At 37.9% G+C, this 16,455-nt stretch overlaps 1 protein-coding gene across 1 annotated transcript; it reads left to right on the top strand.

Moving 5' to 3' along the window:
• The first annotated feature begins 473 nt into the window (after positions 1-473).
• LOC145045950 (uncharacterized) lies at positions 474-2,757 on the top strand. Its single transcript, XM_078994241.1, has 5 exons — positions 474-496; positions 1,420-1,651; positions 2,234-2,283; positions 2,346-2,587; positions 2,630-2,757. Exons 1-5 carry the CDS (start codon positions 474-476, stop codon positions 2,755-2,757), a joined length of 675 nt encoding a protein of 224 aa, XP_078850367.1.
• Positions 2,758-16,455: the final 13,698 nt, after the last annotated feature.

Here is a 16,455-nt window from a genome sequence, read left to right as displayed (position 1 = left end):
AAATTGTTTCCAATCTAGAAGTCACTCTAGAAGAATACGAAGCAAAGTGGAAAAAGGAAGAAAATAAGTTTATGGAATAGATGGCTTTAAAACACAAAGAAACAATTTATAGAAAATCTAATTTTGTTGAAATAAATGTTTGTGATAACCAAATTAAAGTTTTCAAAATAGAGAAAGGGATATTTAATACTTTGATAAGAAAATCATTTTGGGTTGACAAAAAAAAGATTTTCCTTTTCAAACGAAATTCTCACAATGACCCAAGTTGCTTTGGGTTCCTAGATCTGTTTAAAATTAGCAGGTTAGGCGTGGCGAGCAGTATGATTCAGAATGATACATTGATAGCGGTTGTTCTCGTCACTTGATAAGAAGGAAATAAGAATTAAGGGAGTATGATACCTTAAAAGATAGAGGAAAAGTGAGATATAGAAACAATGATACTAGATAAATAAAGGGATATAGCATAATAACTAATGTGGAATTCTCAATTCGAAAGGTACATTACATTGAAGGTTTAAAACACAATCTAATTCGTTTTTCTCAGTTGGTTGTGGGTACAAGTATCAAAGTATCTTTTGATGATGAAGGTTCAAAAATCATTAAAAAGGAATCTAAAACTGTTCTTCTGAAGTCAAAAAGGAAAGGACAAATGTATCATCTCAATTTGAATCTGATTAAAAAAAACCATCTATATGTTTGCTTGCGAAAGCATCTTCGGATGATAGTTGTTTGTGGCAAAAAAGGATTTCTCATTTGAACTTCAAGATATCAACAAGCTCATAATTTGTGATCTAGTTCGAGGTCTTCCTCTTCTAAAATTTTGAAAAGGAGCACTTATATGCTTCATGTTAGCTCGGAAAACATAGCAGAAAGAGTCATTCTTCCATTATGAATACCAAGATCACTAAACCACTTGAATTAGTGCATATTGATCTCTGTGTTCCATTAATTATTGAAAGCATTCACGGTAAAAAATACATTTAAATTATTTTGATGATTTTTCTGGATTTACTTGGGTATGCTTTCTAAACCAACTCAAAAGATAATTTACTTCATCAAGTAAGCTGAACTACAATTGCGAAAGCCAGTTTGGAAAATTCGAAGTGATAATGGTTCAGAATTTAGAAATCATGTATTTGAAGAATTCTTGACAAGCAAAGGAATTTCTCACAATTTTCCCCGCCTTACACCCCACAGCAAAATTGTGTAGTTGAAAGATGAAATCATTCACTCTGTAAAGCAACAAGGACAATTCTCCATTTGTGAATCTTGCTCTATAGTTTTGGGCTAATGCTATCATCACTGCTTGTTTTACTCAAAATCACACTTACATTAAAAAAAAAAATTTCTGATTACTCCGTATATAATTCTAAACAATCAAAATCCTAAAATTAAATTCTTTCATGTGTTTGGATCCAGGTGCTTTTATTTCAATTCCAAAGAACATCAGAACAAATTTGATGTGAAAGTTGATGAAGGAATCCTTTTGGGATACTCATTGACATCAAAGGTGTATCATGATCTGAACAAGAACTCAAAGAAGATAAAAGAAAGCTATTATGTTACATTTGATGATAATTACACAAAGAAATATCAAAAGGAAAATTGCCAATCTGAAGAAAATTTTCCATCGAAAAATTCTAGATTATTCGTCTTATGAATCTATATGAGGATTTTCTAAATTTGTTTGATGAACGTGAAAGGGCCATTTCTTCGGAATGAAATGCCAAGGTTAATCATGAGGATGAATTACTAAAGACAGTTGATGAAGTTGTTGAAGAAATAGAAACTTGTAACAAGCAACCTATTCTAAATGCAACTGAAATACCAACTCAATCATAACCTCATAACGCTCCAATTTAGGGGGAGAGTTTAACTCCAAATATCGATGTAGATGTTTAACACCAGGGGAAGAGTTCAAATCTGAATGATGGTTCAAATGCTAATTTCTAAGGGGAGAATGATGAAAATAATGAATAAGATGTTCAATCAGAGTTTGAAGAAGTCGTTGTTGAGATTGATCTGGTCTATGATGAAAATTTCCCACCATTTACAGAATCGACTAAAGATCATTCGAAATCTCAAGTGATCGTAGATACCTTTTCAACGGTTCTCACACGAGCTCAACAAAAAAAAGCAAACTACTTTATTTTCTAAATTAGAGTTTTGCATGTTTAATTCTTTATTTCAAAATCTAAACATAAAACTATTAAAATTGTTCTTGATCATGTAGATTGGGTTCAGACGATGCAAGAAGAAGTTAATGAATTCAATCGGAACTAAGTATGGAGATTTATTCCTACTCCAGAAAATGCATATGTGGTTGGTTTGAATTCGGTATGCAGAAGCAACATTGACAAAGAAGGTAATGTTATGCGTAATAAAGAACGTCTAGTAGTTAAAGGATATTGTCCAAAAGAAGGTATCAATTACGAAGAGACGTTTTCTCTCATGGCTAAACTTGAATCAGTTTGTATATTTCTAGCCTATGTTGCTCACAAAAAATTTCTAATATATCAAATGGATGTGAAGTGTTCGTTTCTGAATGGAGAAGTTGAAGAAACAGTCTACGTTAAACAAAATCCTGGTTTTGTGAATGAAAATTTTCTAAATGATTGTTATATTTTAGAAAAAGCTGTATATGGTCTTAAACAAGCTTCACAGGCATGGTATGAAACTCTCATTCAGTTTGTAAAACGATCTAAATTAAATGAAGGTTCTATTGATCCAACCTTTGTTTCAAAAGAAAGATGGTGACTATTTAATGATTGTTCAAATTTATATTGATGATATTATTTTCGGATCCACAAATCCCAGCTTAAATGTTGAATTTCGAAAATTGATGAAAATAAAATTTGAAATGAGTTCTATGGGTCCAATTAATTTTTTCCTGGTTGAAATATAAGATAGATTTCAGAAGGAATATTCATCAATCCAGAATCTTTCACAAAGACATTATTGGCCAAATTCGGAATGGTGGGTGATTCAAAGTTCAAAGTACCTATGGCTTTCAGAACAAAACTCGCTCCTTCACCTGGCATACCAGCATCGGATATTACATTGTTTCGTCAAACGATTGGATCTTTATTTTATTTAACATCAATTCATCCAAACATAATGTTTGTTGTTTGTTACTGTACAAGGTTCTAAGCGAATCCTCGAGAACCTCACATGATGGAGATTAAGAACATATTCCAATATCTGAAACGAACATGTTCACTAGGTTTATGGTATTCATCAAATTCAGGATTCTTTATGCAAGCCTATTGTGATGCTGACTTAGGAGGTTGTCGTCTTGATAGGAAGAGTACATCTAGAGGATTTCAATTTTGTTGGGTTATGAGTATAACAACAAACCTATGTGTTCATGCAACCCTAATTGATTTGGATCTAAGTTTTTTAGTAATTGAACATGCAAATTAAATGCCAAAGAAATAACCCTAGAAGCTAGCATACAAATCAAAATTCATGTAAAAATTATGGTTAGAAGATTACCTTACTTGTTATGTAGTAATAATAAGAACAACCTTGAAGATCCTTGACTCTTGAAAGCTTAGTGCCCAAATGGTGGACCTTTAATGATTCACAAACACTCTGTACAAGAAGATGAGAGGAGAGACAAGGAAAATCGGCTAGGGTTAGGAACCATATGCTTTGCCCAAAATTCTAAGGGTTTGGGAGGCTTTATATATGGCTAGGTTACTTAATATCAAAGTTGGACTTGAATAAGGAAACCCTAGTTCTCATTCAAAGCCCTAAGCAACCCAAGGACCTCCTTAAGGAAGCCATGGACAAAATCATATAGGGCTACCCTATAAATTTCGTCCACTCCATTTCATGGAGTCCTAAGCCCAGTTTCACAGCTATAAATGATTTGCAAAACAACCTCTCCATTATTAATCAGTTCCTTCTACCCCCAAATTAATCCCAGACAAATTTCTGATTAATCAATAATTAATAATAAGATTTCCAAATAATATATTAATCTTGTAATATATTAATAAATAATTTCAAGTACCAATTTATTATTTCAGATAATGAAATCTACTCTCTATCCGCTAGTCATCCTGTCAAGTTGCGTGAGTGAAGGCAACCCAAAAAGACCATGCTATAATCAAATCAAGTACATACCAATGATAGTTATGGGCTTAGACACTTAATCCAATAGTCACCCACTTGGATAAGTCTTAGAACAATGATTTCAAGTATGACCTCAAATTTGGACTAGCAATCGTAGCTTTCAAAAGTCGTTGTCGAACTTTGAACTATGAAGTTACGTGTTCCTTAGATAAGTGATCAAATATTCCACCGTTCTACAAGATATCGAATGGAAATGAGACACGGATTATAATCATTCTCTCTTTCCATGATTTGTTTCCCGATTTCCAATTTATGACAACTAAAAACAGACTACTAATTGAACAAAATAATTCATTCCACACTTGGCCAAGCGCTTAAGATGTCATCATCATCGAGAGGCACAAATATATCGCTTTTCCTGTTATGGAAAAAGGACTAGATAAACTTCGACTCATATGCTTATATAGTTCACTCATCAAATCATGAACAACAATAGGTTTTATAACATCAAGTTACTGATGGGTTTACATTTTATCAATGCAAAACTTACTCGCAAACAACAACTCATGTCTCCGTTTCAAGAATATAATATATTATTGTCTCAAAATTACTCGTGATAAAATCTATGAAGTAATTCTCTAAGAGTGGGTCAATCCAATACTCAAATTCTCATTTCAGGAGTACTCATGATTACTGCAACAAACCATTGCCATGTCTAAGCTTTTAGAAAATCTACAGTCAAATTCAGGATAGTCTTAATTCACTACTTACTTCCAAAAGTATGATGGACTGTGGTTGTCTGAATAACCTAGTTATTCGGTAAGTAAAACATGTGAAGTGAAACACAAGAATAACCTAATTAACTATTGTGTCAAAACATTTGAATTTAAATAAAACAATTATTATTTAATCACCATATTAATCAAACTTTATTTATTGTATAATGTTTCGAGTAATCAACTTAATACTTGAACTAAAATAACAGTCATGCCATGCTCCATGCACGCACACTATGTTTATCTGTTGTCCTCCCTTTGTGAAAAAGATCAATTGAACACATTTCCAATGATGCTCATTTTACAATTCAAAATCCTTATCACAAGTGTAAGAATACCAAATTCTTTCCACTACTAGAATCCGTTAGAGTCTAAAATTACATGCAATGATCTTTTTGTAATGTCAAGGCACCAAAGTCACAGAGACTTTTCCAATGATATTATAAATCATTCTTTCCACTACCAGAATTATGTCAATATGTTCCGGCCACTACTATACTTCCAACTATCCATAGGTAACTAATCTTTAGCAAACCACATATTATGATATAACAGTTGTTTAACAACTCTAGTCATATCAAGTTCTAGTACTTTTTCCCTATTAATGCCCTAGGGATTTGGAAAATCAGAAAGAGTGAATATTACAACACATATAATCAATCCTATACGTAAAACATATGGGATTCGATACATAATGTTTTACATAAAGACATGATACTAGATCAATCTATTGCTATAATATTTCCATATATAGAATTTCCTGTGTTGAATCACTTCAACACGATATTCATATATGTTTATGACTAAGTTCCATTAAAATTTCAATCTAAGCATTTATATTCGAAATGAAGTATAAGTATCTTCTCCTTTGAATCTTTCTATAGCGAAACAAACTACAAGCTTGCAAGTTTGAAAATTTGCAACCTTTGTTTACTATAAATAGCATTGCTAACTTGCAAAACTTTAACATAAAAATCACGCTCCCATTAGCATAACAATTATGTTCTTACTAGCATAACAATTACGCTCCCACTAGCTTTGACATGTACCCAGAAATCAGGTGGACTTCTAGAAATCAACACCAATTGACTTTCTTACCAATGTTCATAATTTTGATATGTGGTGCTTCGATACTTCTTTATTTAGACTTCTCAAGCTAATACAACTATCATTAGATAGATTATGTGTATGTTTATGTAACACCCCGAAACCGAAGGCGGAGACATTTCCGGGGTTGACTCCACGTTGAGTATCAAATCCAATGCACATAGTAAGTAAAGTAAAACAACCATTACATTACATATAGAGAAGTTTTACAATTGTTTCAAAAGTAAGGTTGTACAGTTGTGATACATAGTATATATATGAACAAAATGAAACGGGTCTTCAAACAAAAAGGATCTTCGAGTACCTGTTCTATCGCTGACCTGAGAACACAAGCGGTTTGAAAATCAGCATAACGCTGGTGAGTTCATAAGCAGTTTTGTTTGTGAAAATGTACAAAGTTTCCTTTCCGTTTTCTGAAAATGTTACACACAAAGAAAATCCCATATTTTCTTAAAAGGTTGGTTATTGTTTCTCAACATGTAATGTTATCCGGTTTGTTTCACTTTTCTAGTTATGTACTGTTTTCCCCAGGAAAGTCCCATACTTTCCTGAATGTTGGTTATCATATGTAAAAGATGTATTCTGTAAAACATGCTTATGTACAATGTTTCCCCAGGAAAGTCTCATACTTTCCTAAATGTTGGTTATCGTATGTAAAAAATGTATTCTATAAAACATGGTTATGTACAATGTTTCCCCAGGAAAGTCCCATACTTTCCTAAATGTTGGTTATCGTATGTAAAAGATGTATTATGTAAAACATGGTTATGTACAATGTTTCCCCAGGAAAGTACCATACTTTCCTAAATGTTGGTTATCGTATGTAAAAGATGTATTCTGTAAAACATGGTTATGTACAATGTTTCCCCAGGAAAGTCCCATACTTTCCTGAATGTTGGTTATCAATGTAAAAGATGAATTCTGAAGCCTGGTTATCTTGTGGAATGTATTATGTTGTTCTTTATTACTATAGAATAAATCTCTATTGTCGTAATTGCGAGTGCCATTACCATACGATAGACCAGATATGGCAATAAGTAGTCCACATCACCTTATGACTTTGGTCACCCTTGAACCATTTCGGTTCGGTTGTAGCTAGCAGCCAGGCGTGGGGTATTCAGCCCCGTATAGATCTATAAACGCAAGTCACGCTCTCTAAATCCCAGAGATTCTGGTTACGGGTTTAGTCCTCCACTCGCGTATCTTCGTGGAGTGTTCGCCGAGGACGTGTCTCCAATCATACAGGACTAACAAATTTACTAGTAATGATATGATAATCCTCCACTCGCGTATCTCTGTGGAGTGTTGGCAAGGACAATACAGTGTACAGGATTTATGTTCAAATGTTCTAATGTCATGCTTTTAACTGATAAAATGTGGAAAAACCATTTGTGAAGTATATCTAAAACATAACAGTTCAAAACCCATTTCACAAATATATGTTTACGTGATCTACATGTTCAAATGGTTATCAGTTGTAGTAATCAGTGTTAAAAGTATATAAAATGTGAAACACACATATGAAAAAAAAATTTGAGTACAAGTAATCCCTTGTACTTTGCATATGTTCCCCCCTCCCCTGAAAACAGTGAAAAAGGGTAGGGGTATGAACTCACCAGACGAGAAGACGCAACTGTTTCGGACACTAAACCTTGGTTTGGGGCTTGTTAACACGCGAGGTTCCTATGTAATATGAAATGGTATCCAAAGGTATCTAATTAGACTTTAAACCACTAATTAGATAGGATAATACACTCCACTGAATTAAAACACCTCAAAATGAGTGTTTGGAGTGACCCGAGTGACATCTTCGGACGTATAATGATGTGAGGGACTTGGAATTTGAGTTTGCTCTCAAGAGTAAACTCCCTAATGGAGTATTCGACCATATACCCCTACATACATGAGTTCATGGCCGTGAACTCATGTTTTGGTGGTTTTTGAGTGTTTAATGGCTTGAATGGACATGGGGATTGCTAGAATGGATTTTTCAAATGCCTTGGATTAAATTGTATGGACATATAACCCATTTATGGGAGTTCACGGCTGTAAACATGGAGTTTATGGCCCTAAACTTCCCCATGCTCATACCATAATTCATTTGTGGTACTTAGAACAATCACATGTGATTCTAGTTAATTTTCCAAGCCTTGGTGTGATTTTAGGGCATCATTTAACACATAATTAGGAGTTTACAACCCTAGAGCATGTGCTATGTCCGTAAACTCTCAAATGGATGGTGTTTGATGTGTTTAAGGTCCCCAAACTATTTTTAGATGGTTCTAGGGTTTATTCCAAGGCTATTGGTGAAGTTACAAGGCATTCTAACATGTCTAAGTGAGTTTACTCCCCATGTTTGAGGTGTTTACGGCCCAATCATATGTCTTGGCCGTAAACTCAAGTTAATTCCTCAAAATCCAAGTTTAAGGTGTTCCAAGTCCGGGTTTGTAAGCTTCAAGGTCATATCTAAGTCCCAATGTTGGTTTGGAAGGGTTAAATTGCTCAAAACCCCCCAATATTATGTGTTTACGGCCCAAGCTTACTCCTTCGCTGTAAAAACATGTTCCAGGTCCAAAATGATAGATTAAACACGAATTTGAACGCCTAAGAGGTTACACAACAAGTTAGGGATGTTACCTCAATGATTTGGATCCTTAATTCAATGTTTTGGACCTTGAATCTTTGGATGAGGAGAGAGGTTAGAGAGATAGTAGTGAGATGAAGCCAAAAGCTTCAAATGAATGCTTAGAACACTTTATATAGTGTCTAACTTTTGGACACGGTGGAATTCAACCCGATACCGGCGTTAGACGGGGCTTTTGGTCGCACCCAATTGAGTTGCCGTAACCCGATACGGTAAATTCTAAAATGTTTCCAATTATTAATATGAAGTGCTAATGTAAGTTCTAAACATGTTTAGACACTCATTAAGTCATAATAGAAGTCCCACAATTATGACCTAATTAAATGACGAGATTGGAAATGAAATTGGAAACGGCGTTTGGATTATTTCAATGAGTTACGAAAAGAGTTACAAGTAACGATACGGAATTTCGGGTTGTTACATTATCCCCCTGTTAGAGGGAATTTTGTCCCAAAATTCAAAGTTAAGATACAAGACAAGATACAAATCATGGATCTGGAAAGAGTTACGGATACTTCTGTTTCACTGAGTCTTCTCGCTCCTAAGTGAACTCCGGTCGCCGCTTTGCATTCCAGCGAACCTTCACTAACGGGATGAGACTTTGCTTCGTACGTTTAACTTCTCGATCCATGATTTCGATCGGTTCCTCCACAAAGTTGAGGTTTTCATTGATCTTGATCTCGTCTAAAGGAATCACTAGGGTTTCATCGGATAAGCACTTCTTGAGATTTGAAACATGGAAGACGGGATGGATGTTACTGAGTTCGTGAGGTAAACGAAGTTTATAGGCTACCGGACCGATCCTGGTGAGGATTTCCAAGGGTCCAATGTACCTAGGGTCAAGTTTCCCATGTTTACCAAAATGTACAGTGCCTTTCCAGGGCGAGACCTTTAACAGAACACGATCTCCAACCTGGAATTCTAGAGGTTTCCGTCGTATCTCAGCGTCACTCTTTTGACGATCTCGTGAAGCTTTCAATCGGTCTCAGATTTGGATGATCTTCTCGGTGGTTTCGCGGATGATTTCAGGACCAGTGAGAGTACTGTCGGGGACTCGACTCTTCACTAACTGTGTAGCCCCCACCTCAGCCGAGCACAGAGGGGATCTGCACTTACGACCGTATAGGGCTTCAAACAAGGCAGTCTTGATGCTGGTGTGGTAACTGTTGTTGTATGAAAACTCGATCAAAGGTAAATGTGTGTCCCACAACTTTCCAAAGTCACTGACACATGCCGTAAGCATATCCTCCAGGGTTTGGATTGTTCTATCACTTTGTCCATCGCCGTGCTCATATCTAGTTTGGTTCCGAGGGCTTTCTAGAGGGACTAGCAAAATCTGGAGGTAAACCTGCTCTCTCGATCTGAGATAATGGATGCAGGTACACCGTGCAGTCGGACTACCTCTTGGATGTAGATTCGCACGAGTCTTTCCATCTTGTATGATTTTTTGATCGGAGTGAAGTGGGCGGACTTTGTCAAACAATCGACAATTACCAAAATGGTGTCGTACCCACTCTGACACTTGGGTAGTTTGGTGATGAAATCCATGGTAATCATCTCCCATTTCTATTCGGGTATCTCGGGCTGCTGAAGCAGACCGAGGGTTTCTGGTGCTCAACTTTGACTTTGGCGCAAGTAAGACACTTGCCCACGAACGTAGCTATCTCAACTTTCATGTCTGGCCACCAGTATTGTTTCTTGAGATCCAGGTACATCTTGTCAAAACCCGGGTGAACAGAGTATTTGGTTTTGTGTGCCTCCTCCATGACAATTTCCCTGAATCCTCTGGACTTTGGAATCTAGATCCGATCCAAGAAATGGTGGACTCCGTCACCTTTGATCTCAAGTTTCTTATCCATTCCCCTCAAAGCTTCAATCGATACGTTCTCGGGTTTGAGCGCTTCTAACTGGGCTTCTCGAATTTGCATGGGTAAGTTGGAATGGATAGTCATCGTCTGGTTCTTCACTTTGTGGCCTGCACTCTCCTTTCGGCTAAGGGCATCTACTACCACATTGGGCTTGTCGGGATGGTAACAGATTTCACACTCATAATCACTGAGTAGTTCTACCCATCGTCGTTGCCTCATGTTCAAGTCTTTCTGATCAAAGATGTGCTGCAGACTCGTGTGATCAGTGAAGATCGTGCACTTGGTTCCGTAGAGGTAATGTCTCCAAATCTTTAGTGCAAAGACTACAGCTCCTAGTTCCAAGTCATGTGTGGTATAGTTGACCTCGTGTTCTTTAAGCTGTCTTGAGGCATTAGCAATCACTTTTCCTCTTTGCATAAGCACACAGCCTAAGCCCTGATTAGACGCATCACAGTAGACAACGAAGTCCTCTGTCCCTTCGGGTAGGGACAGAACAGGCGTGCTGCACAAGGATTTATTCAACATCTGAAACGCGGATTCTTTTTTTTCACTCCAACAAAAGGGTACACCTTTCTGTGTTAGAGTGGTTAGGGGTTTGGTGATTTTGGAAAAATTCTGGATGAATCTCCGATAAGAGCCGGCGAGACCCAAGAATTGATGGATTTCTGTGGGTGTCTTCGGTGCCGACCAATTCTCTATCGCTTTAATCTTGGAAGGATCCACATGAATACCCTCCTCGCTTACCACATGACCGAGGAAAGTTACCTTCCGTATCCAGAATTCACACTTGGAGAATTTCACGTACAACTTCTCGGATCTAAGGGTCTCCAACACTCACCTCAAGTGTTGCTTGTGATCTTCTTCGCTTCTGGAGTAGACAAGTATATCGTCAATGAATACGATGACGAACTTGTCTAAGAAGGGACGGCACACCCGGTTCATCAGGTCCATGAAGAAAGCCGGTGCATTGATTAGACCGAAGGGCATCACTACAAACTCGTAGTGTCCATACCGAGTCCTGAAAGCTATTTTAGAAAGATCACTCTCCTGAACTCGTAACTGATGGTACCCCGACCGAAGGTCTATCTTTGAGAAGTAGCTGGATCCTTGAAGTTGATCGAAGAGGTCATCTATTCGCGGAAGGGGATATCGGTTCTTCACGGTCAACTTGTTCAGCTCACGGTAGTCGATACACATCGGGAAGGATCCATCTTTCTTCTTGACAAACAATACCGGAGCTCCCCAGGGTGAGGAACTCGGTCTATTGAATCCTTTACTGAGCAACTCATTGGGTTGGCTGGATCACTCTTGCATTTCTGCTGGAGGTAAGCGATACGGAGACTTCGCTACGTGGGTAGCTCCAGGAATTAGGTCAACGCGGAACTCGACCTGACGCTCGGGAGGGATTCCTGGGAGCTCTTCGGGAAATTCATCAGGAAAGTTACAGACGTCGGGGATGCTTGCGAGGTCTTTAACTTCTTGTTTCTCGTTGATTACATGGGCTAAGAATGCAATGCACTCCTTTCGTAGCAGCTTTTGAGCTTTGATGCAAGTAATGATACGAAGATTGGAACTAAGTTTATTGCCATAGATTACGAGAGTCTGTCCCGAAGGAAGGTTGATACGGATGGATTTTTCGTAACAAAGGATATCAGCATGATTGGGACTCAACCAATCCATGCCAATGATAACATCAAAGCTCTTAATGGAAACTGGCATAAGATATATAGGAAATGAGTGGGCATTTAGGGTAAGGGTACAACCTATGAATACATCGGTAGCGCTTTCTTTCTCACAGTTAGCCATCTCGATGGTAAGCGTTTTAGTTAGTGGTTGGGGATTATGTTTTAGGTTATCTTTGAATGCATGACTAACAAAACTCCTTTCAGCACCCGAATTGAAAAGAATACTAGCATATGAGTTGTCGAGAAGGAACATACCCGAGACAACAGTGGGATCGGCAACTGCTTCCTCCCATCCCATGGTTAGAACTCTCCCGGTATTATCAGTTGTTGACTTCTTGGGGTAGTTCTTTTTAAAGTGTCCAACCTCTCCACAGTTATAGCAGGCTTGACTAACACCTGCTCCAGATGATTGATTGCCCGATTGGGCCGGAGTTTTTCCGAATCGAACTGTGTGCCCCTTCTTACCACAATTGGTACAAGATAGTTCTTGACAGGGACCGGGGTTGTGGTGATATTTGCACTTGTCACACAAAGGGGATTACCAACATACCTGCTGGTAGGAGTTGGAATTGTGGATCCCACAACAGAAGCAGCAACAACGGGGGTAGTAGCAGCATGGACTGCTACAGTTTGCTGTCTCTTGGAGGATCCTTGAGAAGATTGACCCTTCTTCTTCTTCTAGAACTTTCTTTTCTCCCACTCCTTTGAGTTGGCTCAGGAGTGGTAGTGGTTTCCTCAACATTATCACTATGATCAATTAGGGTTTGGGCTAAAGTGTTGGCACTATCATAGGTATCCGGCCGAGCAGCCAAGACATGACCCTTTGTTGGTTGGGTTAACCACCAAATGAACCTTTTGATCTTTTTACTTTTAGGAGTGACTAATCCCGGGCAGAGAAGTGTGAGATCATCGAATCGGGAAGTGTATGCAGTAATGTCGGAACCTTTCATTTTCAGGTTTTAGAGTTCGTGCTCTAGGTTATGCATTTCACCACGGGGACAGTACTCAACGATGAGGAGTTCTTTCATGGCTTCCCAGCCCATGGCATTGGCTACGGGTAGGGTCAGAGATTTGACTTGGCCATTCCACCAAGTCAAGGCTTTATCAATGAAGGTATAGGCTGCGTACTTGACTTTGTCAGATTTCGCACAGGCACAGATTTCGAAGATGGATTCGATTTTCTCGAACCATCGGGATAAGCAAATGATACCTCCAGTGCCATTAAAGGATGTTGGTTTCGCATTCATGAAGTCCTTATAGGAACCCTCCTTTCGGTGTCCCTGATTATTTTCTTGGTTTTGGGACTGAGGACCACCTCCTGAGCTAACAGGGTTCATTTGTGACATGGCTACTACCGTTGCAGCAGTCAGAACTGTCTGAAGCGATGCAAGATCAAATTGAGGAGGAGGTGGTGGCGAAGGAGGATTGTCGTTGTTCTTTGAGCTGGGTCTCTTTCTGGGAGGCATCTTGATCTAATAAGATCAAGAAAGAGAGAGGATGGTAAGTCCTCTACATTGAATCGAATGATATGACAGTTATATGTTCCGAATAAGCGATAATTTATCGCTAAGGAATGATCACGAAACACCGCTCGAATGAAGATTTCTACAAGGGATTGGCTCGAGAAATACTCCCATAGTATTTCATGATTTGCTTACGATACTGGCTCGATGTTTGGGAGATTAGGGTAAGTTTTACGCATGCCGCACACCACAGTCACTCCCAAGCACATGTTGGTCGTGTCTCGTATGAATATAGTTGGCCAGGCTATATTGATCCTAGACACAACTACATAATTTCCCAGGTTTAACCACAGTACACAACACCCATTTACTTATGTTCTTTTCTACTTTTAGTTACGGATCTCGATGGTTCGGTATACTTGTATACTTTTGAAAATACTTGTAGTTTGAAGATAATTTTAATTCAGAGCACTTAGGACCTTTAGTGTTTATAGTTTTATACCATGTAAGGTTTAGTAAACTTCATTCACTATAAACAAGGGCTCTGATACCAATCTGTCACACCCCAAAAACTGAAGGCGGAAACATTTCCGGGGTTGACTCCACGTTGAGTATCAAATCCAATGCACATAGTAAGTAAAGTAAACATTTCCGGAAACATTTCCGGGGTTGTACAATTGTGATACATAGTATATATATGAACAAAATGAAACGGGTCTTCTGAGTACTCCGTCTTCGAACAAAAAGGATCTTCGAGTACCTGTTCTAACGCTGACCTGAGAACGCAAGCGGTTTGAAAATCAGCATAACGCTGGTGAGTTCATAATCAGTTTTGTTTGTGAAAATGTACAAAGTTTCCTTTCCGTTTTCTGAAAATGTTACACACCAAGAAAATCCCATATTTTCTTAAAAGGTTGGTTATTGTTTCTCAACATGTAATGTTATCCGGTTTGCTTCACTTTTCTAGTGATGTACTGTTTTCCCCAGGAAAGTTCCATACTTTCCTGAATGTTGGTTATCATATGTAAAAGATGTATTCTGTAAAACATGCTTATGTACAATGTTTCCCCAGGAAAGTCTCATACTTTCCTAAATGTTGGTTATCGTATGTAAAATATGTATTCTATAAAACATGGTTTTGTACAATGTTTCCCCAGAAAAGTCCCATACTTTCCTAAATGTTGGTTATCGTATGTAAAAGATGTATTCTATAAAAGATGGTTATGTACAATGTTTCCCCAGGAAAGTCCCATACTTTCCTAAATGTTGGCTATCGTATGTAAAAGATGTATTCTGTAAAACATGGTTATGTATAATGTTTCCCCAGGAAAGTCCCATACTTTCCTGAATGTTGGTTATCAATGTAAAAGATGAATTTTGAAGCCTGGTTCTCTTGTGGAATGTATTATGTTATTCTTTATTACTATAGAGTAAATCTATGTTATCCTAATTGCGAGTTCCATAACCAGACGATAGACTAGATATGGCAATAAGTAGTCCACATCACCTTATGACTTTCGTCACCCTTGAACCATTTCGGTTCGGCTGTAGCTAGCAGCCAGGTGTGGGGTAGTCAGCCCCGTATAGATATATACACTCAAGTCACACTCTCTAAATCCCAGAGATTATGGTTACGGGTGTAGTCTTCCACTTGCGTATCTCTGTGGAGTGTTCGCCGAGGACGTGTCTTCAATCATACATGACTAACAAGTTTACTAGTAATGATATGATAATCCTCCACTCGCGTATCTCTGTGGAGTGTTACCGAGAACAATACAATGTACAGGCTTTATGTTCAAATGTTCTAATGTCATGCTTTTAACTGATAAAATGTAGAAAAACCATTTGTGAAGTATATATAAAACATAACAGTTTAAAATCCGTTTCACAAATATATGTTTACGTGATCTGCATGTTCAAACGGTTATCAGTTGTAGTAATCAGTGTTAAAACCATATAATATGTGAAACAAACATATGAAAACAAGTTTTGAGTACAAGTAATCACTTGTACATTGCTTGTGTTCCCCCTGAAAACAGTGAAAACAGTGAAAAAGGGTAGGGATATGAACTCACCAGACGAGAAGGCGCAACTGTTTCGGACACTAAACGTTGGTTCGAGGCTTGTTAACATGCGAGGTTCCTATGTAATATGAAATGGTATCCAAAGGTATCTAATTGGACTTCAAACCACTAATTAGATAGGATAATACACTCCAATGAATTAAAACACCTCAAAATGAGTGTTTGGAGTGACCCGGGTGACATCTTCGGACGTATAATGATGCGAGGGACTTGGAATTTGAGTTTGCTCTCAAGAGCAAACTCCCTAGTGGAGTTTTCGGCCATATTCCCCTACATACATGAGTTCACGGCCGTGAACTCATGTTTGGGTGGTTTTTGAGTGTTTAATGGCTTGAATGGACATGGGGATTGCTAGAATGGATTTTTCAAATGCCTTGGATTAAATTGTATGGATATATACCCCATTTATGGGAGTTCATGGCTGTAACCATGGAGTTTATGGTCGTAAAATCCCCCATGCTCATACCATAATTAATTTGTGGTACTTAGAACAATCACATGTGATTCTAGTTAATTTTCCAAGCCTTGGTGTGAATTTAGGGCACCATTTAACACATAATTAGGAGTTTACGGCCCTGGAGCATGTGCTATGTCCGTAAACTCTCAAATCGATGGTGTTTGATGTGTTTAAGGTCCCCAAAGTATTTTTAGATTGTTCTAGGGTTTATTCCAAGGCTATTGGTGAAGTTACAAGGCATTCTAACATTTCTAAGTGAGTTTACTCCCGATGTTTGAGGTGTTTACGGCC

Source organism: Lactuca saligna, chromosome 5 (assembly GCF_052625555.1).
Source record: "Lactuca saligna cultivar CGN05327 chromosome 5, ASM5262555v1, whole genome shotgun sequence".
NCBI lineage: Eukaryota > Viridiplantae > Streptophyta > Magnoliopsida > Asterales > Asteraceae > Lactuca > Lactuca saligna.
The sequence above is the reverse complement of the archived record's forward strand: the minus strand, read 5'-3'. Positions and strand labels throughout refer to the sequence as shown.